At 38.4% G+C, this 17963-nt stretch overlaps 1 protein-coding gene across 2 annotated transcripts; it reads right to left on the bottom strand.

The window, feature by feature from the left end:
• Window positions 1-933: 933 nt before the first annotated feature.
• Window positions 934-17231, bottom strand: RSPH4A (radial spoke head component 4A). Of its 2 annotated transcripts, XM_060616464.3 has the most exons (7): window positions 16312-17224; window positions 12561-12795; window positions 6647-7387; window positions 5113-5263; window positions 4134-4251; window positions 1816-2067; window positions 934-1461 (listed from the first exon to the last, which is right to left on the bottom strand). In XM_060616464.3, exons 1-6 carry the CDS (start codon window positions 16986-16988, stop codon window positions 1827-1829), a joined length of 2163 nt encoding a protein of 720 aa, XP_060472447.2. In that variant the 5' UTR covers window positions 16989-17224; the 3' UTR covers window positions 934-1461; window positions 1816-1826. The 2 variants fall into 2 exon arrangements, with proteins under 2 accessions (XP_060472447.2, XP_060472449.2); XM_060616466.3 differs by lacking the exons at window positions 934-1461; window positions 5113-5263 and having other exon boundaries at window positions 1923-2067; window positions 16312-17231.
• Between the last annotated feature and the right edge of the window lie 732 nt (window positions 17232-17963).

Raw genomic sequence — 17963 nt, 5'->3', positions numbered from 1 at the left:
TTAGTCAGTCTTCCACATATAAGCCAAATGTTCTAAGGTATAGATGCGATTTTATCACTTCCTACCTGAGTCCTCTTCATTGCTCCTGGATTCCAACAATCTGGACCCTGCTTACCTCCAGACTCGTCTCTCCCCACTCTCAAAGTTCCACTCCTTCCAGCCTAGAGTCCTTTGCCAAAAAAAATAGCTTATGCTACCTACGACCCTTCTCCCCTTAGTTGTCCACCTCTTGGGAGTGCTTTCTTCATGGCTGAAATCCAGGTTAAATGCACCCTCTAAGTGTTTGATAGCACTGTTTTTTTTTAAAGCATAGATCAGTGTTTTGTGAACTGGCAGTCTGACAAGATAATTATAGAAATTAGAATTGTGATATTTTATTTTCCAAAATAATGACATTGGAGTCGAATTTTAATTTTTAAATTGGTACGTCACAAGATTTAAGAAGCACTGTTCTGTGGTATCCTGTGATATTTATTTCACAGTACATGCTAAGTTGCAATCTATTCTAACTTTCTATTTCTCTTTTTATACTTCCTTCCTTGATGAATGGAAGCTCTAAGATTTCAGGAGCAATGTCTAGTTTTTAAAAGTAATCTCAGAGTGTCCAGCACAAAGAGGATTTAAAAATACATTTTTAGGAATGGAAATAATAACTAGTTTTAGAGATGCAGTGCTATAAAAACAGTAATCTTAAGTCTTTGGATATCCCAGCTAGCCATCTCTGTGCAGATCATATAAAACCAATTTTTTTTAGGATAAAGGAGTCAGACTGAGAGCATTTTTTTAAGAAGTAACAAAAAGTATTAACATTTTGAGCGTTCCCAGTCTTTGGGCAGGTGATAGAATTATAAATCCTGTCCCCAGCAAAACAAAACCAACCCCCCCACACACATATATACATATGCAATATTTGCATATAGTATCACAGACTGGTTAAAAGTACATGCTTTAATTCAGTGATTATCAGTATTTTTGGTCACAGTTCCCATTGACACAAAATATATTAAAGACCACCAAGAAGAGATTGTGGATTACATCTTCCCAGGTTTGCCATATTAGAAATTAAAACTTTTTTTTTTTTTTTTTTTTTAAAGAATACACATGCTTCTATCAGCCGTAGTCATCAGAACAGTGATGTAAGAACATGTCATCTAGCCTCTGGAAAATCCATTGAGCTTCCTTCTACAAGTACATATTAATAGCTGCACGTATGAAATTCCAAACTTGACATTTTCAAGGAATGACATTTTGCACAGGAATAGTTGCCAATATTTATGTAATTATATGCTACAGTTATGTATGTAAAACAGGTTCCGGGGCACCTGGATGGGTTGAAAGTCTGACTCGATTTCGGCTCAGGTCATAATCCCAGGGTTGTGGGATTGAGCCCTGCGCTCTGTGCTGAGTGTGGAACCTGTTTAAGATTGTCTCTCTCTGCCCCTCTCTGTGCTCGCTCTCTCTCTAAAATAAATAAATTAAATTAAATTAATAAAATAAAATTAAATAAATAAAAGTAAATTAAAATAAAATAAAATATAAAATAAAATAAATAAAATAAAATATAAAATAAAATAAATAAAATAAAAAATAAAATAAGATATAAAATTAAATAAAATAAATAAAATAAATAAAATAAAATATAAAAAAATAAAATACAATAAAATATAAAATAAAATAAAAAATAAAACAAAATATAAAATAAAATAAATAAAATAATAAAATAAAATAAAATAAAATAAAATAAAATAAAATAAAATAAAATAAAATAAAATCGGTTCCCCATAAGGTATATATGTGGATCAGTCTTACCCAAACCTGGGCTAATTTTATTCTTGGTCATAATCATCCTCCTCTTCATCTTCCTCAGTTTCTTCATTTTCCTCAGCTGAAAGAACAGCTGCTTCTTGTGCAGCTCTGAAAGCCTGCTCTTCTTCCACAGTAGGATCATCCATTTCTGTAATTTCTGCTCCACTGGGGTATTCTTGGTAAACTGGCGGTAGAGCTGGGGGTGTATAGTTGTCTGGACTATATTTGTGACCCCAGCCTATGTAGAAATTTTCAAACTTTCTATAAAGTTTAAAAAAGAAAGTAGGTGATTGTTATATAATTTTTCGGTAAGAAAATCGCTCCTTCTCTAAAAGTCGATCACTCTTCGAGGGTCATAATCCCATAATTTTAAAACAATACATTTTAAGTGCTAGAGATGAAATACCCCTCAATGATTCTCCTACCACAGGAAATGACTATGATCCGAACTGCCTAAGCGGATTAAGAGGCCACCAGACCCTGTCAAATTCTACCTTACACCTAGACCACAACGAGTACGTTGCTGGTATGGCGGAGGATTCTTGTGATTGGTTACAAACACCTGTGTGTGATTTTTCAGGCCCAACCGCATGCAATTACAAGTTTTGCCCGACAGGCCTCACAGGGGAAGACTGCCATTCCCACACCAGACTTGATGCCCAGCCAGTGCATCGACGTCTCTAAGGGAAGCTGTGGTCAAGGACTCTGGGCCATCTGGCCTGCCGTGCTCTTTGCATGGTTGAGTTCCTAGCACAGGTGCCTTCGTTCTAGGTCTTATCTGAGGCCTTAAGCAGAGGTCTTCAGGTGCCTCTGCCACGGCCTCCTTATGGGGTTAGGGAAGGAGATATACCTCAAGGACACTTCTCCCCACCCAGACTCAGTACCGAGTACTTCTTCACTTCTAGCCCTTCCCTCCACCCTCTACCAGCTTCCTGGGCCTTCAAGGCCATAAAAACTGCAGAAGCCTGGTATCTGGGGACTCCTCAGTGAGATGACCCCCATACATACACTGATCCACTGATCTTCCTTCAGTGTGCCATTCCACAAGGGAAAACGGGACAGGGACAGTCAGAGTTTTCTCTTGCTTATCACAGTAAATGTTCACAAGCTTAACTCTTTCATTTTGGACTTGTTGCTTTAATGGCATCTCTGACATGTGACAGCTCAGCTCTCTCTCCAGCTTAGCTGAGCTTCTGACAGAGGGCTCTTAGGTGAGAAATGGAAGCATAAGACAAATGGAAGTGTATGTTCTGGGTGAGGAATAAAAGGACATTGAGTATCCTCTTTGATCCTGATTCTCTTGAAAGTGATAGTTTAAATAATACATATTTTAAATTATTTTTTATCAAGATGTCCAACAAAAACTGTTGAGATTAATTTAAACACCGCATAGAATTACCTCCATTAATCTTAGAAAACGAGTATATCTATTAATCATAGAATAAAAGCCATATTTTAGCTCCACTAATTGGTTAATTAAAAGGACAGAAGTCTGAGTTGCTCTAATGTTCTAAATTTGATGCTTCACTGTGTAATACAGATGTTATCTGAATAAATCTTATGGCACACACACTTGACATGCCAACATGAATTAAAGCCATAGTAACCCGCTTCCTCCTTACCAAGCATTCCTGGCACCAGACAGCTCTAGAAACGAACACCAGTGAGAAAACAGCTCCGGTGAGAAAATAGCTTACCAGACTGCAGTGGTGTAGGCTCCCTGGAAATGATTATCTTGGCAACAGGAGGAAGCTCATCCTGGACAGCGACATTTTACCCACTGTGGAGTCTGGGGACTTCATCATCTGCCTCCAGCCTTTTGTTCTTTCTTTATCCCAGCCCAGTTTCTTAATCTGTGAAATGCGGACCTCTCTTCTCAGTTGTGATAAGAATGCATGGGGAAGATGTAGGTGCCAGTGCTGCACATGACATCTAGCTCATGGCCTGGACCTTCCTGGGTATCACCTCTCCATACTCCCTACTCTGGGTGGACTGCCCCATGCCCTTTCCCCCTCCCCTCCTGGCCTTGGGTCTCTCCCCTGGTTATTGCGAATGACTGCCCTGAACAACTACTCAGGGCAGCCTTGTCTCTTACTCTGGGGTTGCTCTAACTCCTGAGCCCAGGTTGGTACTTCACCTGGAGAAGCAGGTGAGGGAGGGGAGAAAGAAAAGAAGGAAAGAAAGAAAGAAAAGAAAGAAAGAAAGAAAGAAAGAAAGAAAGAAAGAAAGAAAAAAACAAAACTGGAACATAACATTCCAGTGATAAGTTACAATTTTTAGCACTTAAATAATCACAATAATGGCTTTGTAATTCGTCAGACACTTACTTGCCATTGGAAAAGGCATATGCCCCAGGCCAAAGGTTGGATCTAAGGACTGCAACAGCATATTGAGGAATGAGATTTGAGGACAGCCGTGTTGTCCAAGGTGGTATATTCTGGATTTCTGTAAACCAAAGAGAAATTCAAAAGCTTACCTCTTAAATAGACAAGGATCTACTGTAGTGTAACAGAGAAGCTCTTTTTATAAATCTTAAAACACACATACTTGACATAAAAATTAAACATCAGCAGCTTAACATAAAATCAGAAGGATATTTTACGAATGTTGTGGAACAACAAATTTGATTATTTATATGCATGTATGTGTGCGTGTGTGTGTCCATCTGTGCAACAGGGAAAAGTTTTACTAAGGGAGAGGAGGCCTATGTGGTGGAGAGAATATTACTTAATGACCAAATAAAAGATTAAAATTTTCTTATTATGGAAGAGAACAAGGATTACAAGCAAAAATGCCCCAAAACCGAATAGGAAGAAACAAGAATATGAAGATAGTAGTAGATTTTAAAAAGCCACAGTACCTCATATGATACTTTACTGTAACTATGTCATGTGTTTATGGCCATATTTTATGGTCTGCAAAATGCAAGACAAGAATGATACACAAGATAACTGTCAGCATTTCCAGTAAGAGCTGCAGCCAATTTATGTTTCCTCCCTGCATCACTCCTCCACCCTCTGTCCAAGAAAGTTGGCGGTGAGGCCAGCTATATTCTCTATTCCCCATTATCCCAAAACACATGAAGGGGAAAGAGGAGGAAATTTTGGTTATTATCCACTTTTTATAGGTAATCAACTCCCATTTGCCATATAATATACATAGTATGTAATATATACATATATAAAAATATACTATAGTACCTAGTATATATATGGATGCTACATATACTATATCATATATGCATATATATAATCTACATAGTATATATAATATACACGGTATATTATGTAATCTGTGTAAAGTTACCTAAATCTTCAGAGATTGGTGTCAAAAGAGGTGGCCCCACTTCCTGTTCTGTATAGTCAGGCTCTTCTCCTTTCTCTTCTTCTTTTTCTTCATCTTCCTCTTCTTCTTCCTCCTCACTTTTTTGTATGGGGTTAAACCAATTACAGCGGCCCTGGGAATGAGTATCACAAGATTTAGTAATCTCATGAGGATCTTGAAATATTGGAATATTTATTTGGATTGAAGCAATTATCTGCAAGATGTCCTATTGTGTGGGAATTTAACCAGTCAATCGTTTATTCATTCAACATACATGCCAAGTGCTAGGTTTTTGATCGTTTATGTCTAGCAAAAAAAAAAAAAAAAAAAAAAAATTGTACAATTTATTTCAGAAATTTGCCAACTTCTTAAAGTTACAGAACATGTAAAATATATTTTAAAATTAGTCAAAGCCTTGTGGAAAAAATAATGCATTTTACTAATTTTTCATAAATAGTTTATATGAAAGTGGTAAGGTACGATTAGTAGTAGTAATAACAAATTTTTAAATGTGATAATAAATTCAGGTAAGGAAGCTTGGGGCTATTTTTCATTTAATTAACTCTTATCCATAGACATATTAGAGTATCTCTTACGTAGATCAAAGTGTAAGGATTTTCTGCCTGCAGATGAGGCAGCACAGCACAGTGATTAAGAGGATGGACTCTGGATCCATTCTGCCCATTCACATCTGACCCTGTTGCTTATTGGCTATATTCTCTTTGTCACATTTTCTAAACTCTCTGTCTCAATTTCCCCATCTGTGAAATAAGGATAATATGTCTTTTATACAGTTGGGAGGATTACATGAGATAATATACAGAAAGTGCTGTTAAGAGCACCTGGCAGAAGAGGTGCTATATAGCACTGCTTGTTTTCATTTTTGTTATAATATATTATTTTTCTTGGTATAAAAGCTCCATGTATTAGAGAAATAGAATAAAACAACTGTTCCCAAAACTAAAGTACCTATCTATGTTTAACATATAAAACATAATTTCATGGGGCGCCTGGGTGGCTCCGACGGTTAAGCGTCCGACTTTGGCTCAGGTCATGATCTCACCGTTCCTGAGTTCGAGCCCTGCATCAGGCTCTGTGCTGACAGCTTGGAGCCTGGAGCCTGCTTCCGATTCTGTGTCTCCTTCTCTCTCTCTGCCCCTCCCCCGCTCACACTCTGTCTCTGTCTGTCTCTCTCAAAAATAAATAAAACGTTAAAAAATTTTTTTTAAAAAGCACATAATTTCACAACATACATAAATCGAAATCCTTACATAACTTGTCAAATTCTCCATAGAAATACTTACTTTATTTCTGTTTGGAAATAAAAATTTGTTTGAAGATCCCAGGTCTATACTACTTGGCAATTACGTAGTACCCTGTGTCTTCATTTGGTTTTTCAAAGGTTTCTTTGTCTAGGGTCTGAAGAACTTTGTTTTGTATACATTTGTACACTGTAGAGGGAATTTAACAAATATTTGCCGATTGGCTGATAGATTGAGAATTGGAAAACCCTTACCTGGGACAGAATGTGTTGCACGTGATGAACCCAATTGGATAGGGATTCCACGAGATCGATCACTTGGATGCCTTCAAAATCGGGGTTTTCTTCATAGCTGTCTCGTCTGCCTTCTACCTCTTCCTCCTCCTCTCCTTCCTCTTCACCAAACTGATAGAATCCCAGAGGACTGACGTGGGTCCCTGCTGAAATTCTGGCAATTTGTGCTCGTAAGTAATTGCTCTCATTTCCCGGGAAAGGTGGGTAGCTTATGATGGGAGCATCTAAACGCCCAGTGAAAAATTTCTTTATTTTTCTTGCAGTAACAATTTGTGCAGGCGTAACCGAGGGTAACTTCACCCATGGTCTTCCTGGTTCGTTGCAAACAAAATACACATATTTATTGGCTCCCGTCCTGTTTTCTTCTTTTGGTATAGCCTGTGGGGTCTTGTAAAAGGTCCTTGGTAATTGGTCTTCGTCATCTTCATCAGCTTCGCTATCTGCATCGTCCCTCTCTTCAGTTACATCTTCCTCTTCCACGTCCTCTTCATCCTCTCCCTCACGGAATTCTACTTCAGCTACAATATAATTCATTTCCAGACCCAAGATTTTGCCCCAGAAACGACATCTTTGGATGGGGTGGGTGTCAGTAAGCTGCTTGAGGGCAAGAAATATGCGATAAGTCTCATCTGTGCCCAAACCAACTCCAGCTTGTTCAAAATAAAAAGCTGACTCCATTACATTTGGGAGAGCGTTTTCTGCCTGGGGATACAAATGCTGTGGTTAATGTTTTATCTATATGAGAACTGCTTGCTTCCTGTTTCCTTTTTAAAGATCTTGGTGTTAGCTTTACTTTCTCTGGCCACCATGTCTTTGACATTTCTTGCAACATTTAGATCAAACTCTGATAATTCCTGTATGTCAATTTTTCCCTTATTACTTATAAATGTGACTTCTATTATGTCTTATACTTGTCAATATAACAGTTACCTTGTTATCTGTGTGTATCTTAAGTAAAGGTAATTTAAGCTACTATGAATAATAAAAATTCAACATCCTCTTTTTATAAAAAATATTTAAGTGGGCTCTTTACAATCTTGAAATAATAAAGTATAGTCTACCTCCTATATATATTTGGAAAAAATGTTTATATGTTTGTATATGTTACCGTATTTTTATAAATGATAAATATTTATTATATACATATGGTAATCTATAGGGTAAATAAAAATCAATATAGCCCTCTATATAGGGTAATATACAAGATAAATAAAAGGAAAATATAATAAAATAAGCGCTCAGACATGACTTCCTTTGAAAACATAATTGAGTCAGATGTTTTCCCCTGCTTACAATAAATACTTTTGGATTTAACATAAGGAAGAAAATTTAAAAAACATTTTCATAAAAGAAATACAGAGACATGAAAAAGCAAAGTCTCAAGTAGACTGTAAGAAAACATCTGTGAGAAAGTAGAAAATAACCTTAACTAAGAGAGGGATCACTTGCAAATTTTAGACAAATTTTAGACCTTGAAGATGGAGAAACTGAGAGCACTTTGCTATTCTTACAAATGATCCATTCTTACTTCTACTGTAATTTTGAGGTCAAAATAAGCATAAAGACTTTTTTTCAATCCTCATCTCTTTCATGTTTGACATCTACTGCACCCCTCACTTGTTTTTCTTTTTTTTTAATTTGAGTGTAGTTGACACACAATGGTACATTAGTTTCACATATACACAAAGTGATTAGACAAGTTTCTACATTATGCTATGCTCACTACAGGTGTAGTACCATCCATCACTATACATCACTATTACAATATCATTGATGATATGCCTTATACTGTGCCTTTTATTTCTGTGACTTATTCATTCCATAACTGGAAGCCTGTATCTCCCTCTCCCCTTTACCCATTTTGCCTATGCCCCACCCCCCACTTCCCTCTGGAAACCATCAATTTGTTCTCTGCATTTATAGGACTGATTCTACTTTTTGTTTGTTTATAAATCTGTTGGGTTTTTTTAGATTCCACATATGAGTGAACTCATATGGTATTTGTATTTCTCATTCTGACTTATTTCACTTGGTGTAATACCTCTAGGTCCATCCATGCTGTCATAAGTGGGACAGTTTCATTATTTTTTATGGCTGTGTGATATTCCAGTGTCCTTATCCATTTGTCTTTCAGTGGACATTTAGGTTGCTTCCATACCTTGGCTACTGTAAATAGTGCTGTAATAAACATAGGGGTGCATATAGCTTTTTGAGTTAGTATTTTTGCTTTCTTTTGGTAAGTACTCAGTAGTGGACTTATTGGATCATATGGTATTTCTATTTTTAATTTTTTGAAGAATCTCCATACTGTTTTTACACTGGCTCTCACTCATGATCTTACTGTGCCTTCTGTAACTATTTATTCTTAGTCTCTAATTGGTTCCTTTTCCTTATTTGGGTCCTAAATATTGCTGTTTTCAAAATTTCAGCCATCGTTCAGTACTTTGTGCTTGGCATATTCCTCCCACATTACTGCAAGTGTTATGTGGGTTGTTTAAAACCCAACTCTCTTACTCTGACTTTTCTCCCATGTTCTACACCCATGTTTCTAGCCAGTTTCTAGAAATTTCAGTTGAATAGTCTACATATACCTCAAATTAAGATTGAAGTCATGTATCTCTCAAAATCTCCCTTTTTTTTGTATATGTCCTATCTTTGCCAATAACATCACCATTCACTCAGTTTCCCAAATTAGAAAATTCCATTATCCTTGTTTCTTCTTTTGTACTTAATTAGTTATAGTCATATTGATTCTACCACCTAAAAAGCTGTTGGCATTATTACCTCCTCTTTAGTTTATTTCTACCATATGAGTCTCCATCCTGACTACTTGTCCTGTCACACAAGGCTCTGAATGCCCTGTTCTAATCTTTCTCCTTCCATTCTCCTCCACATTATCACCAGGGTTACCTTTCTAAACCACAAGACAGGCTATGCTATTTTCTAGTAAAAGCTTCTACTGACTTCCCATTGTGGAGAAGAAAAAACTTTCTTATCAATGCACAATGCACAAGAGCAGTCTGGCTTTATGCATCTTGTTTGCTTGGTTTTCATTGTTCCTTCATGCTTCACTTTCCCAAATATTAAATAATGTGTCCTGACTTTCTGTTCTTCTTTTTGCTCAGAATTTATTCCTTACAGTCTTTATCTCATGAACTTCTACTTCTCTTTCATGACCCAAATGAAATACCACCTCCAGGACAATTCCCACTAGTGGAGTTAGTCATTCCATTCCGTTTCATAGATTGTCAAAACAACATAATAACAATTGCTGCTATCCATTGAGCTCCCAGTATGTGCCAAACCCTTCATAAATAGTACTCTCCCCTTGAGTTGTTGCCATCTGATTACTCCTGAGGCTTGTAAAGGTTTAATCATTTACTCATAGTCACACAGCAAGTAAGTAATTGAGCTAGGATCCTAATTCAGATGAAATCTTCTGTTTGCCCCACCATATGAGGCTATCTCTATTATTGCACTAATTAAATACCTTTACAGTCCTTTTTGCTTGTTTCAGTAGACCGTGAGCAACTTAAAGTCAGGAAGTTCTGTGTATATGGGTTGCCTGGGTGGCTCAGTTGGTTGGGCATCCGACTTTGGCTCCGGTTATGATCTCATGGTTTGTGAACTGGAGCCCTGCATCGGACTCTATGCTGACAGCTCAGAGCCTGGAACCTGCTTGAGATTCTGTGCCTCCCTCCCTCTCTCTGTCTGCCCCCTCTCCTGCTTGTGTTTTCCCTCTCAAAAATAAATAAACATTTAAATACATTTCTGTGCAGGGGCGCCTGGGTGGCTCGGTCAGTTAAGCGTCTGACTTCGGCTCAGGTCATGATCTCACGGTCCGTGAATTCGAGCCCCGCGTCGGGCTCTGTGCTGACAGCTCAGAGCCTGGAGCCTGTTTCAGATTCTGTGTCTCCCTCTCTCTCTGCCCCTCCCCTGTTCATGCTCTGTCTCTCTCTGTCTCAAAAATAAATAAACATTAAAAAAATTAAAAAAAATAAATACATTTCTGTGCATATCATTTCATGTGTGTATCTTTTTCATGTGTACCTGGCATGCAGTAGGTAGTCACAATGTTTGTGAATTAATGGGTAAATGAATAAATGAATGCTAAAACTAGGAACAGGAATTCTGATGTGGTCAAAGACAGGAATAGAAACATGAACACTCTAAACATTAAGTTGGCATTCCAACTTAATGAGTTAATGAGTTGGTCACAAAGCTCACATTTCAGTGCTTCCAAGATCCATGTGTCTTTCTATTCCTGCATCTTTCTACTCTTTCAGATAGAACTTTTAATCTTCATCTCATGGCTCAGCTATTCCTGGCCCTAAAACCAATCCTACTCTTCCTTAGGAAGAATTTATCAAATCTGATTAAAGAGCTCAAGTTCCAGGACCAAAACACCTTGTTTGTGTTCTCACCCCTAGTTTCCCTAGTTTTAGGATGCAGACCCCTACTTTGTAATACTGTGCCTATAGATGGCCCAATGCCCCATTCTAATACTGGAGTCTGACTTCTCTTTGATAAGCTCCTCCATAACAGTGTCTACCTATCTGCTTAATCCCTACATGCTGATTGCCCCCAGACTTATCATCACTGTATGTGGCTATTTAACCACATGTTTGGCGTAAGATATTTTCAGAAAAGGTGCAGCCAATGTCAACTCCTTGGCACCTATCGCCTGTTCCTTCTGAGTACCCTGTATCCCACTGTGTCAGGTTGGATCCCCACACAAAGGTTGCAGAGCCCTAGATGGTGTACCTACTGTCTAGATCCCTCCCTCCTTTTTCCTGACTGAACTTTCCATCCTTTTCTGAAACTATCTTACACCAAACATCAAATTTGCAAGTATATAGGCAGATTTAAGTAGTCTAGTGGTTAACAAAACATGGAAGCTCAGTAGATGTATAGTGTAAACTAATTACTCAGTAGTATAAATGACAAGCATATGGACATACAGAAAAAGCATGCTTGATACTATTTAAAAATATTTGGAGCTAAAATTTCTGTAGTACAACTAATTTTATTCCCTAATGATAATTTTTTATCTCTGTCGCCAGCTTTCTCTGTAAATATTTTCAATGCTTTGTCTATAGAGATTAAAATAACTATCTTATCCCTCTCCCCTCGTATCATGCCTCATTGATGTAACATGCATAATATCAAGACATAATATGAAGAAGTTGCCTTGGAAAAGAATGCAAATGACATTAGAGGTACTTCTAATTATTCTAGTAAATTAAAGGGGAAAATATGCAACTTGTTTTAAAGTCCAATTTTAAACTATCTGACATTGGGGCGCCTGGGTGGCTCAGTCGGTTGAGCGTCCGACTTCGGCTCAGGTCATGATCTTGCGGTCTGTGAGTTCAAGCCCCGCATCAGGCTCGGTCTGTGAGTTCAAGCCCTGCATCAGGCTCGTGCTGACAGTTCAGAGCCTGGAGCCTGTTTCAGATTCTGTGTCTCCCTCTCTCTGTCTGACCCTCCCCCGTTCATGCTGTCTCTCCCTGTCTCAAAAATAAAAAATAATAAAACGTTAAACTATCTGACATTAATCAATTCATTTAATAAATTAATAAGAAACAGCTATAGACCCAGATCTGTACCAGGTACTTTGGAAGATATAAAAGATGAAGAGATCATTTTCTCTGACATCAAGGAGCTCAACCCCACAAACATATAACAAACAACCAACCCTGTGAAACACAATGTAAAAAAATCAGAAAGTATAACAGGGAAATGTATGGTGTGAAATGAGGTTACACATACTATTTAGGAAACTATAAAAGACAGTTGATATGAATTTAAACCCACACCCACTCATCTGAAATAAAACTCTAAGACTGAGCTATTCAAATTTACAGCAGTGACTTACTATTTCATCTTCTAGTTCTTGGTCAGCTCCTTCCAAATTTCCCTGGAGAAAAAGAGCCCTTTGCTTCTCTGCTATCTCATATGTTGGAAGCATCTCATTCTCATTTTGGAGTGTATCTAATTTTTTCCTAAAATGTCCCATCTTCACATCTTGGCTGATACTTTCAATGATATCCACAGCATTTTCCGGACGCTCATCTAAGACCTTGGCGAGCATATCAGAAAGATGATCATACCTACCCGAAAAGAGAAAATTCCAGATAATATCCTTGTCAAAAAGCCTTTGAAGAAGCATCACATGCAGACTCAGTTAGTTGGTTTCTAGGAAACTTCAAGAACTCAAAGCCTTCAGATATCGTAAATGGATAAACACCGTTAATTTCACCACTGCCAGAAAGAACCTATGCTAGAATATTTCTTAAGAAATGCCTCCAATGTGAGGGGCGCCTGGGTGGTGCAGTCGGTTAAGCGTCCGACTTCAGCCAGGTCATGATCTCGCGGTCCGTGAGTTCGAGCCCCGCGTCAGGCTCTGGGCTGATGGCTCGGAGCCTGGAGCCTGTTTCCGATTCTGTGTCTCCCTCTCTCTCTGCCCCTCCCCCATTCATGCTCTGTCTCTCTCTGTCCCAAAAATAAATAAAAAACGTTGGAAAAAAAAATTAAAAAAAAAAAAAAGAAATGCCTCCAATGTGATATGAATATTTAACTTATTAAAACACATATTATGGCAAGATACATATTTTGAATCAGATACATTTTCACATTTTATTTGATTTGAAATCTCTTAGTTATATATTTAAGAGATTAACCTTATTTTACATTTTTTCCCTTAACTTCTTTTTCATCCCCTTTCCCCTACACTCATCAAATCCAATTTGATTTCTAAATCCTGTTGACTCTTAAATATGTTCTCTTCCTTTCCATTTCCTGGACCAATTATCTACTTCAGTGGTTTTTAGACCTATAAGAAATACATTACATATTGCAACCCTTCCCCACACACAATTGAAAAATGTCATCAAATATTATTCATCTTTATTAAAATGTGCTGTACTCTAACACTTTTGTCCTATTCTATTAAAAACACAGCCCTAAGGGGGCACCTGGGTGGCTCTGTCGGTTAATCCAACTTTGCTTTTTTTTTTTTTTTTTAATTTTTTTTCAACGTTTTTTTTTAATTTATTTTTGGGACAGAGAGAGACAGAGCATGAACGGGGGAGGGGCAGAGAGAGAGGGAGACACAGAATCGGAAACAGGCTCCAGGCTCCGAGCCATCAGCCCAGAGCCTGACGCGGGGCTCGAACTCACGGTCCGCGAGATCGTGACCTGGCTAAAGTCGGACGCTTAACCGACTGCGCCACCCAGGCGCCCCTGTCGGTTAATCCAACTTTGGCTCAGGTCATGCTCTCACGGTTGGTGAGTTCGAGCCCCACGTCGGGTTCTGTGCTGACAGATCAGAGCCTGAAGCCTGCTTCAGATTCTGTGTCTCCCTCTCTCTCTGCCTCTCTCCAGCTTGCACTCTGTTTCTCTCTCTCAAAAATAAATAAACATTTAAAAGCAACAACAACAACACCGTCCTAGGTACTTATTTCATAACTGAATTAGTGAAACTGCCTAAAAGTGGTTAATTCATTACATTTTATACTGCTCAGGTGTGTTTTTTCAAATACCAGATTTTCTGTGTGAATTTACTATTTAAGAGCAAAAAATGTCTGTCAAAGTGCTCTTCAGTTAGATAGAAATTCCTTTGTCCAATTTGCAAACTTGCCTGAATTTCTCCTCTGGCAGATAAGGATTACATCTCTCCAATTTCATTTCTAATAATTAGCTCAATTAGAATGTCTGCCCCAGTGAGGTAAATCTACTCAAAATCAGTTTCACATAGTTGTTAAGTCCTAACCTGAGAGCTTTTGCTTGCTATGTGCCATATATATAATTTCTCTCAAGAAATCATTTAAAACATATTTTGTCCTTGAGGACTTATCACTCTAGTCATTCCTGAAAACCATTCAATGGGCTTCTCTGAGATCACCGATCCACTGCTATGCAATTGTGTAGATGATATATTTCCCACTCAGCAACTGCATTAGGTTCTTACGTGGCCAAAACTAAGTTCTTGATGTTGTTGTTTTAATGCATCCTCTCCCTTATTAGAGTGAAACAAAATAGATACTCAATAACTGCCCACTTTCTACTAGTTGCCCATAACTATTATTTTTCATTTTTTCTTTATATCTTTATTTATCTAATGGGTCTCAGGAATATCAAAGAAAAAATATGCAGATTATGTGAGCAACCAATGTGAAGGGCCATTTAAAAATACATGTGAAGAATAAATCCTTCTTTCCCAAAATATTGCTATTCTTGTAGGTGAACAGAAATGGAGTTTGTTTAAAACTTCATCATGCTTCCTTAATATTTGTTCAGTATTGAAACTCCTGGAGAATGAGTCAGGATAAAAATATTATTGCTTACTAGGCAGCTGGGTTGTAACTGGAGTTCTTGATTTGCTCCAGTAGGGACCATATATGCCATTGAATTGAGGACTCTAAGTCCAAATTTTATTTTATTTTTCAGGCTTTAATATAATGTCTGCTTGTGCTTTATTTATAGTTCTTCAGGCAAGATATTGCATTGGTTTTTTAAGAGGTCCACATCTGAAAATGCCTTTGTGTCAAATTATAAAATGTGGATTTTAATTCATAGTTATAGCTTTTTCAATTTGGAAGGTTTAATAATTTGTTTTAATAGAATGGCAGAGAAGGAGGAAGCAATTCTTTTTTGTAGGCTAATTTTATTCAACAGAGCAAAACCAATGTCAGATCTTGTATTTTAGTAAGAGACTGTTTCAATTGCAACAAAAACAATATTTTTCATGGCTGTCAAATAAGAATTGCATATAAGAGATAGAGTTAAAGTCATTTTTACCAAATGGTTTTTAACTGCAGGCTCTAAAGTACTTAGAAGACAATAGTGAATATTATAGAAGATATTTATTACCTCAGAGACTTAGCATTTGGAAATAAAATAAAATTTGATATTTAATTAATATCGGTTATAAAACAATTCCATAAAGGAAAATTTTCCATTTTTATGTTTGTGTTCAGTTTTAAATTTTAGTTAACTAACTCTCAAGTATGTATGATTTTTTCTGGAATTTTAACAAAGTTTGTAAATTTATGCTTGTTATTTAACCCAGAGAATTATGACAATAAGTTCATATGAGAAATTCAAGTAGAATAACCACTAAGGATAAATCACATCCTTGAAGCTTAGTAAATTATAGTTTAAAAACTGTACTTTAGAAGAAATATTTTAAAGTGTCAATCTCAGGTTTGGGGGAAGATTTCTCACATTAAATAAAGAATTCTTCAGACTTAAAATTATTGTGATCAATTCTTCTAGTTTATCCAGGACTGAGGGTTTTCTCGGGATACAGAATATTCAGTGCTCAAATCAAGACAGTTCTGAGATAACTGAGATAATTGGTGATCCCCCCCCCCCCGCCTCCGCCCCCCCCCCCGCCTCCGCGCCCCCCCCCCCACCGGCCTGCAGGGGAACTCAAAACCAAGCCATACAACTACCATGATGCTCAGAGTTATTAAGCCACCAACTCTCTCTTACCAATGCAAACTTTTCAAATATATTTCCATTCACCCACAGAAACAAAGTCTCATACACAGATACACCCCCTTTTCTTTGCTAAATACACACACACACACACACACACACCCCTTTAACCCTTTAGGACTTACAAATTTAAGCCAGACTTGCTACTAGTCTTCTGTAGGTAAGCCTTAGCACTCTGAATGGTGATCTCAAGCATGCTGGGGGCCAGTTCAGAGACCCCAGGTTCAGCGTAATCCAGATCATAGTTACTGTTTGAGTCTTCGTCCTGAAAGACGTTAAATCTCAGCTCTTTTTGTTTAGAGTCCTTATAGTTCACATCCTCTGGTCCATACAGGTGATGTTTGGTTTGCTGAGACTGTCGGAAGGTGCTTCCCTCTGATTGGAATGTGTGAGAAGCAGTCGATTCTCCTTTACCAGACGATTGTTCCAAATGGTGGAAGTGAGGTGTCCCAGCTTCGGGATTCACACTAGTGGTTTTGTCTGACTGCCATGGCGCTGCAAGGTCCTGTCTGGCCAGAGCCAGGGGAGAAGGAGTGTAAGAGGCCTCCTGTGGAGGGGAAGGTGGATATGATGCACCTGGTCCTGTGAGGTCATCCAGAGGGATGCTGGCTCTGGACTGTGGGCTCTGAGGAGGGCTTCTGGGTTGGGGTCCAGTTTCCAGCCCCTGCTCCAATTCCAAGGGCTCAGATAACCCAGACTCAAGACCTTGGGAAGAAGCTGCTGTTACTTCTTCCCATGGCTGCCCTGCTTCCCTCGGATCTTGGTTTGCTTTTTCTCGTTTCGGGGACGTCGAGTCTTCCATGGAAAGAGTCAAGAAAAAAAAATTCTGGATGAAGGAGGAGTGCAGATATGGAAAGAGGCAACGCAGGGCAGTCGCTTTGCTGAGGTCAGTTAAAGGATTTCAGGGTCCCAACTGCTCAGCAAGTTACAGCGTCCCATCTCCTTAGCAACCCAGGCAAGGAAGGGTTTCTCCTCTAAGAGAAACAATGCACACCAGTTGCCAGGATTCTAGGGAGGAGACCAAGTAAAATTAAAATCCTAGATTTGTGATTTGGTGGAGCATCTGCTCCTCTTCCTACCGCAGCCAATCCGACCTGCAGTTGACCAGTCTTGGTTGGAAACCTGAGAACCCGTCTGGCGCCGCGGGAACAAAGAAGGAGGAGCCTCGAGTCCGGATCCAGCGCTGGAGAACTTTCAGGATCTGAATGTTGCTCGGAAAGGGGCGAGTCGTGCATTCCTGGAGAGAGAATGCATTTACAGAATGCGTGTGTGTGTGTGTGTGTGTGTGTGTGTGTGTGTGTGTGTGTTTGGCAGAGAGACCCAGACCCAGGCACAGACAGACCTTGGGAATCCTGAGGTGCAGGTATGAATGAGATGGGCGGACGAGGAGAGTTCAAGACTCGCGCTTAGAAGGCAAATGTGTCTCATCTGCGCCAACCAAACTCAGGAGACTGGAGGATAAACAAGGAAGTCCAGGTTTTTGCTCTTCCCCCTCTTATGGAGTGTGGCAGATGAGTAGAGAGAATATCACCTTGAAGGCGAAGGCAACGCAGAAGGTTATCCTGTATAAATAATACAGTTCATGGGTTACTTGTTCTCTAATAATTGAAATTCAAATTAACCTTAAGACTATATTGGCATAATTAATCCTTTTTTGATAATGTAAGTATGAATTCATAATTTTGCAATATTTAAGGTCATGACTAGTACTATTAATTTATATTACCTCCAACTTGAAGAAGGTATAAAGGATGGGACAATATCTGGCCTATAAACT

Source organism: Panthera onca, chromosome B2 (assembly GCF_046562875.1).
Source record: "Panthera onca isolate mPanOnc1 chromosome B2, mPanOnc1 haplotype 2, whole genome shotgun sequence".
In the NCBI taxonomy this organism is placed as follows: Eukaryota; Metazoa; Chordata; class Mammalia; order Carnivora; family Felidae; genus Panthera; species Panthera onca.
This window is presented reverse-complemented; position numbering and strand designations above follow the sequence as displayed.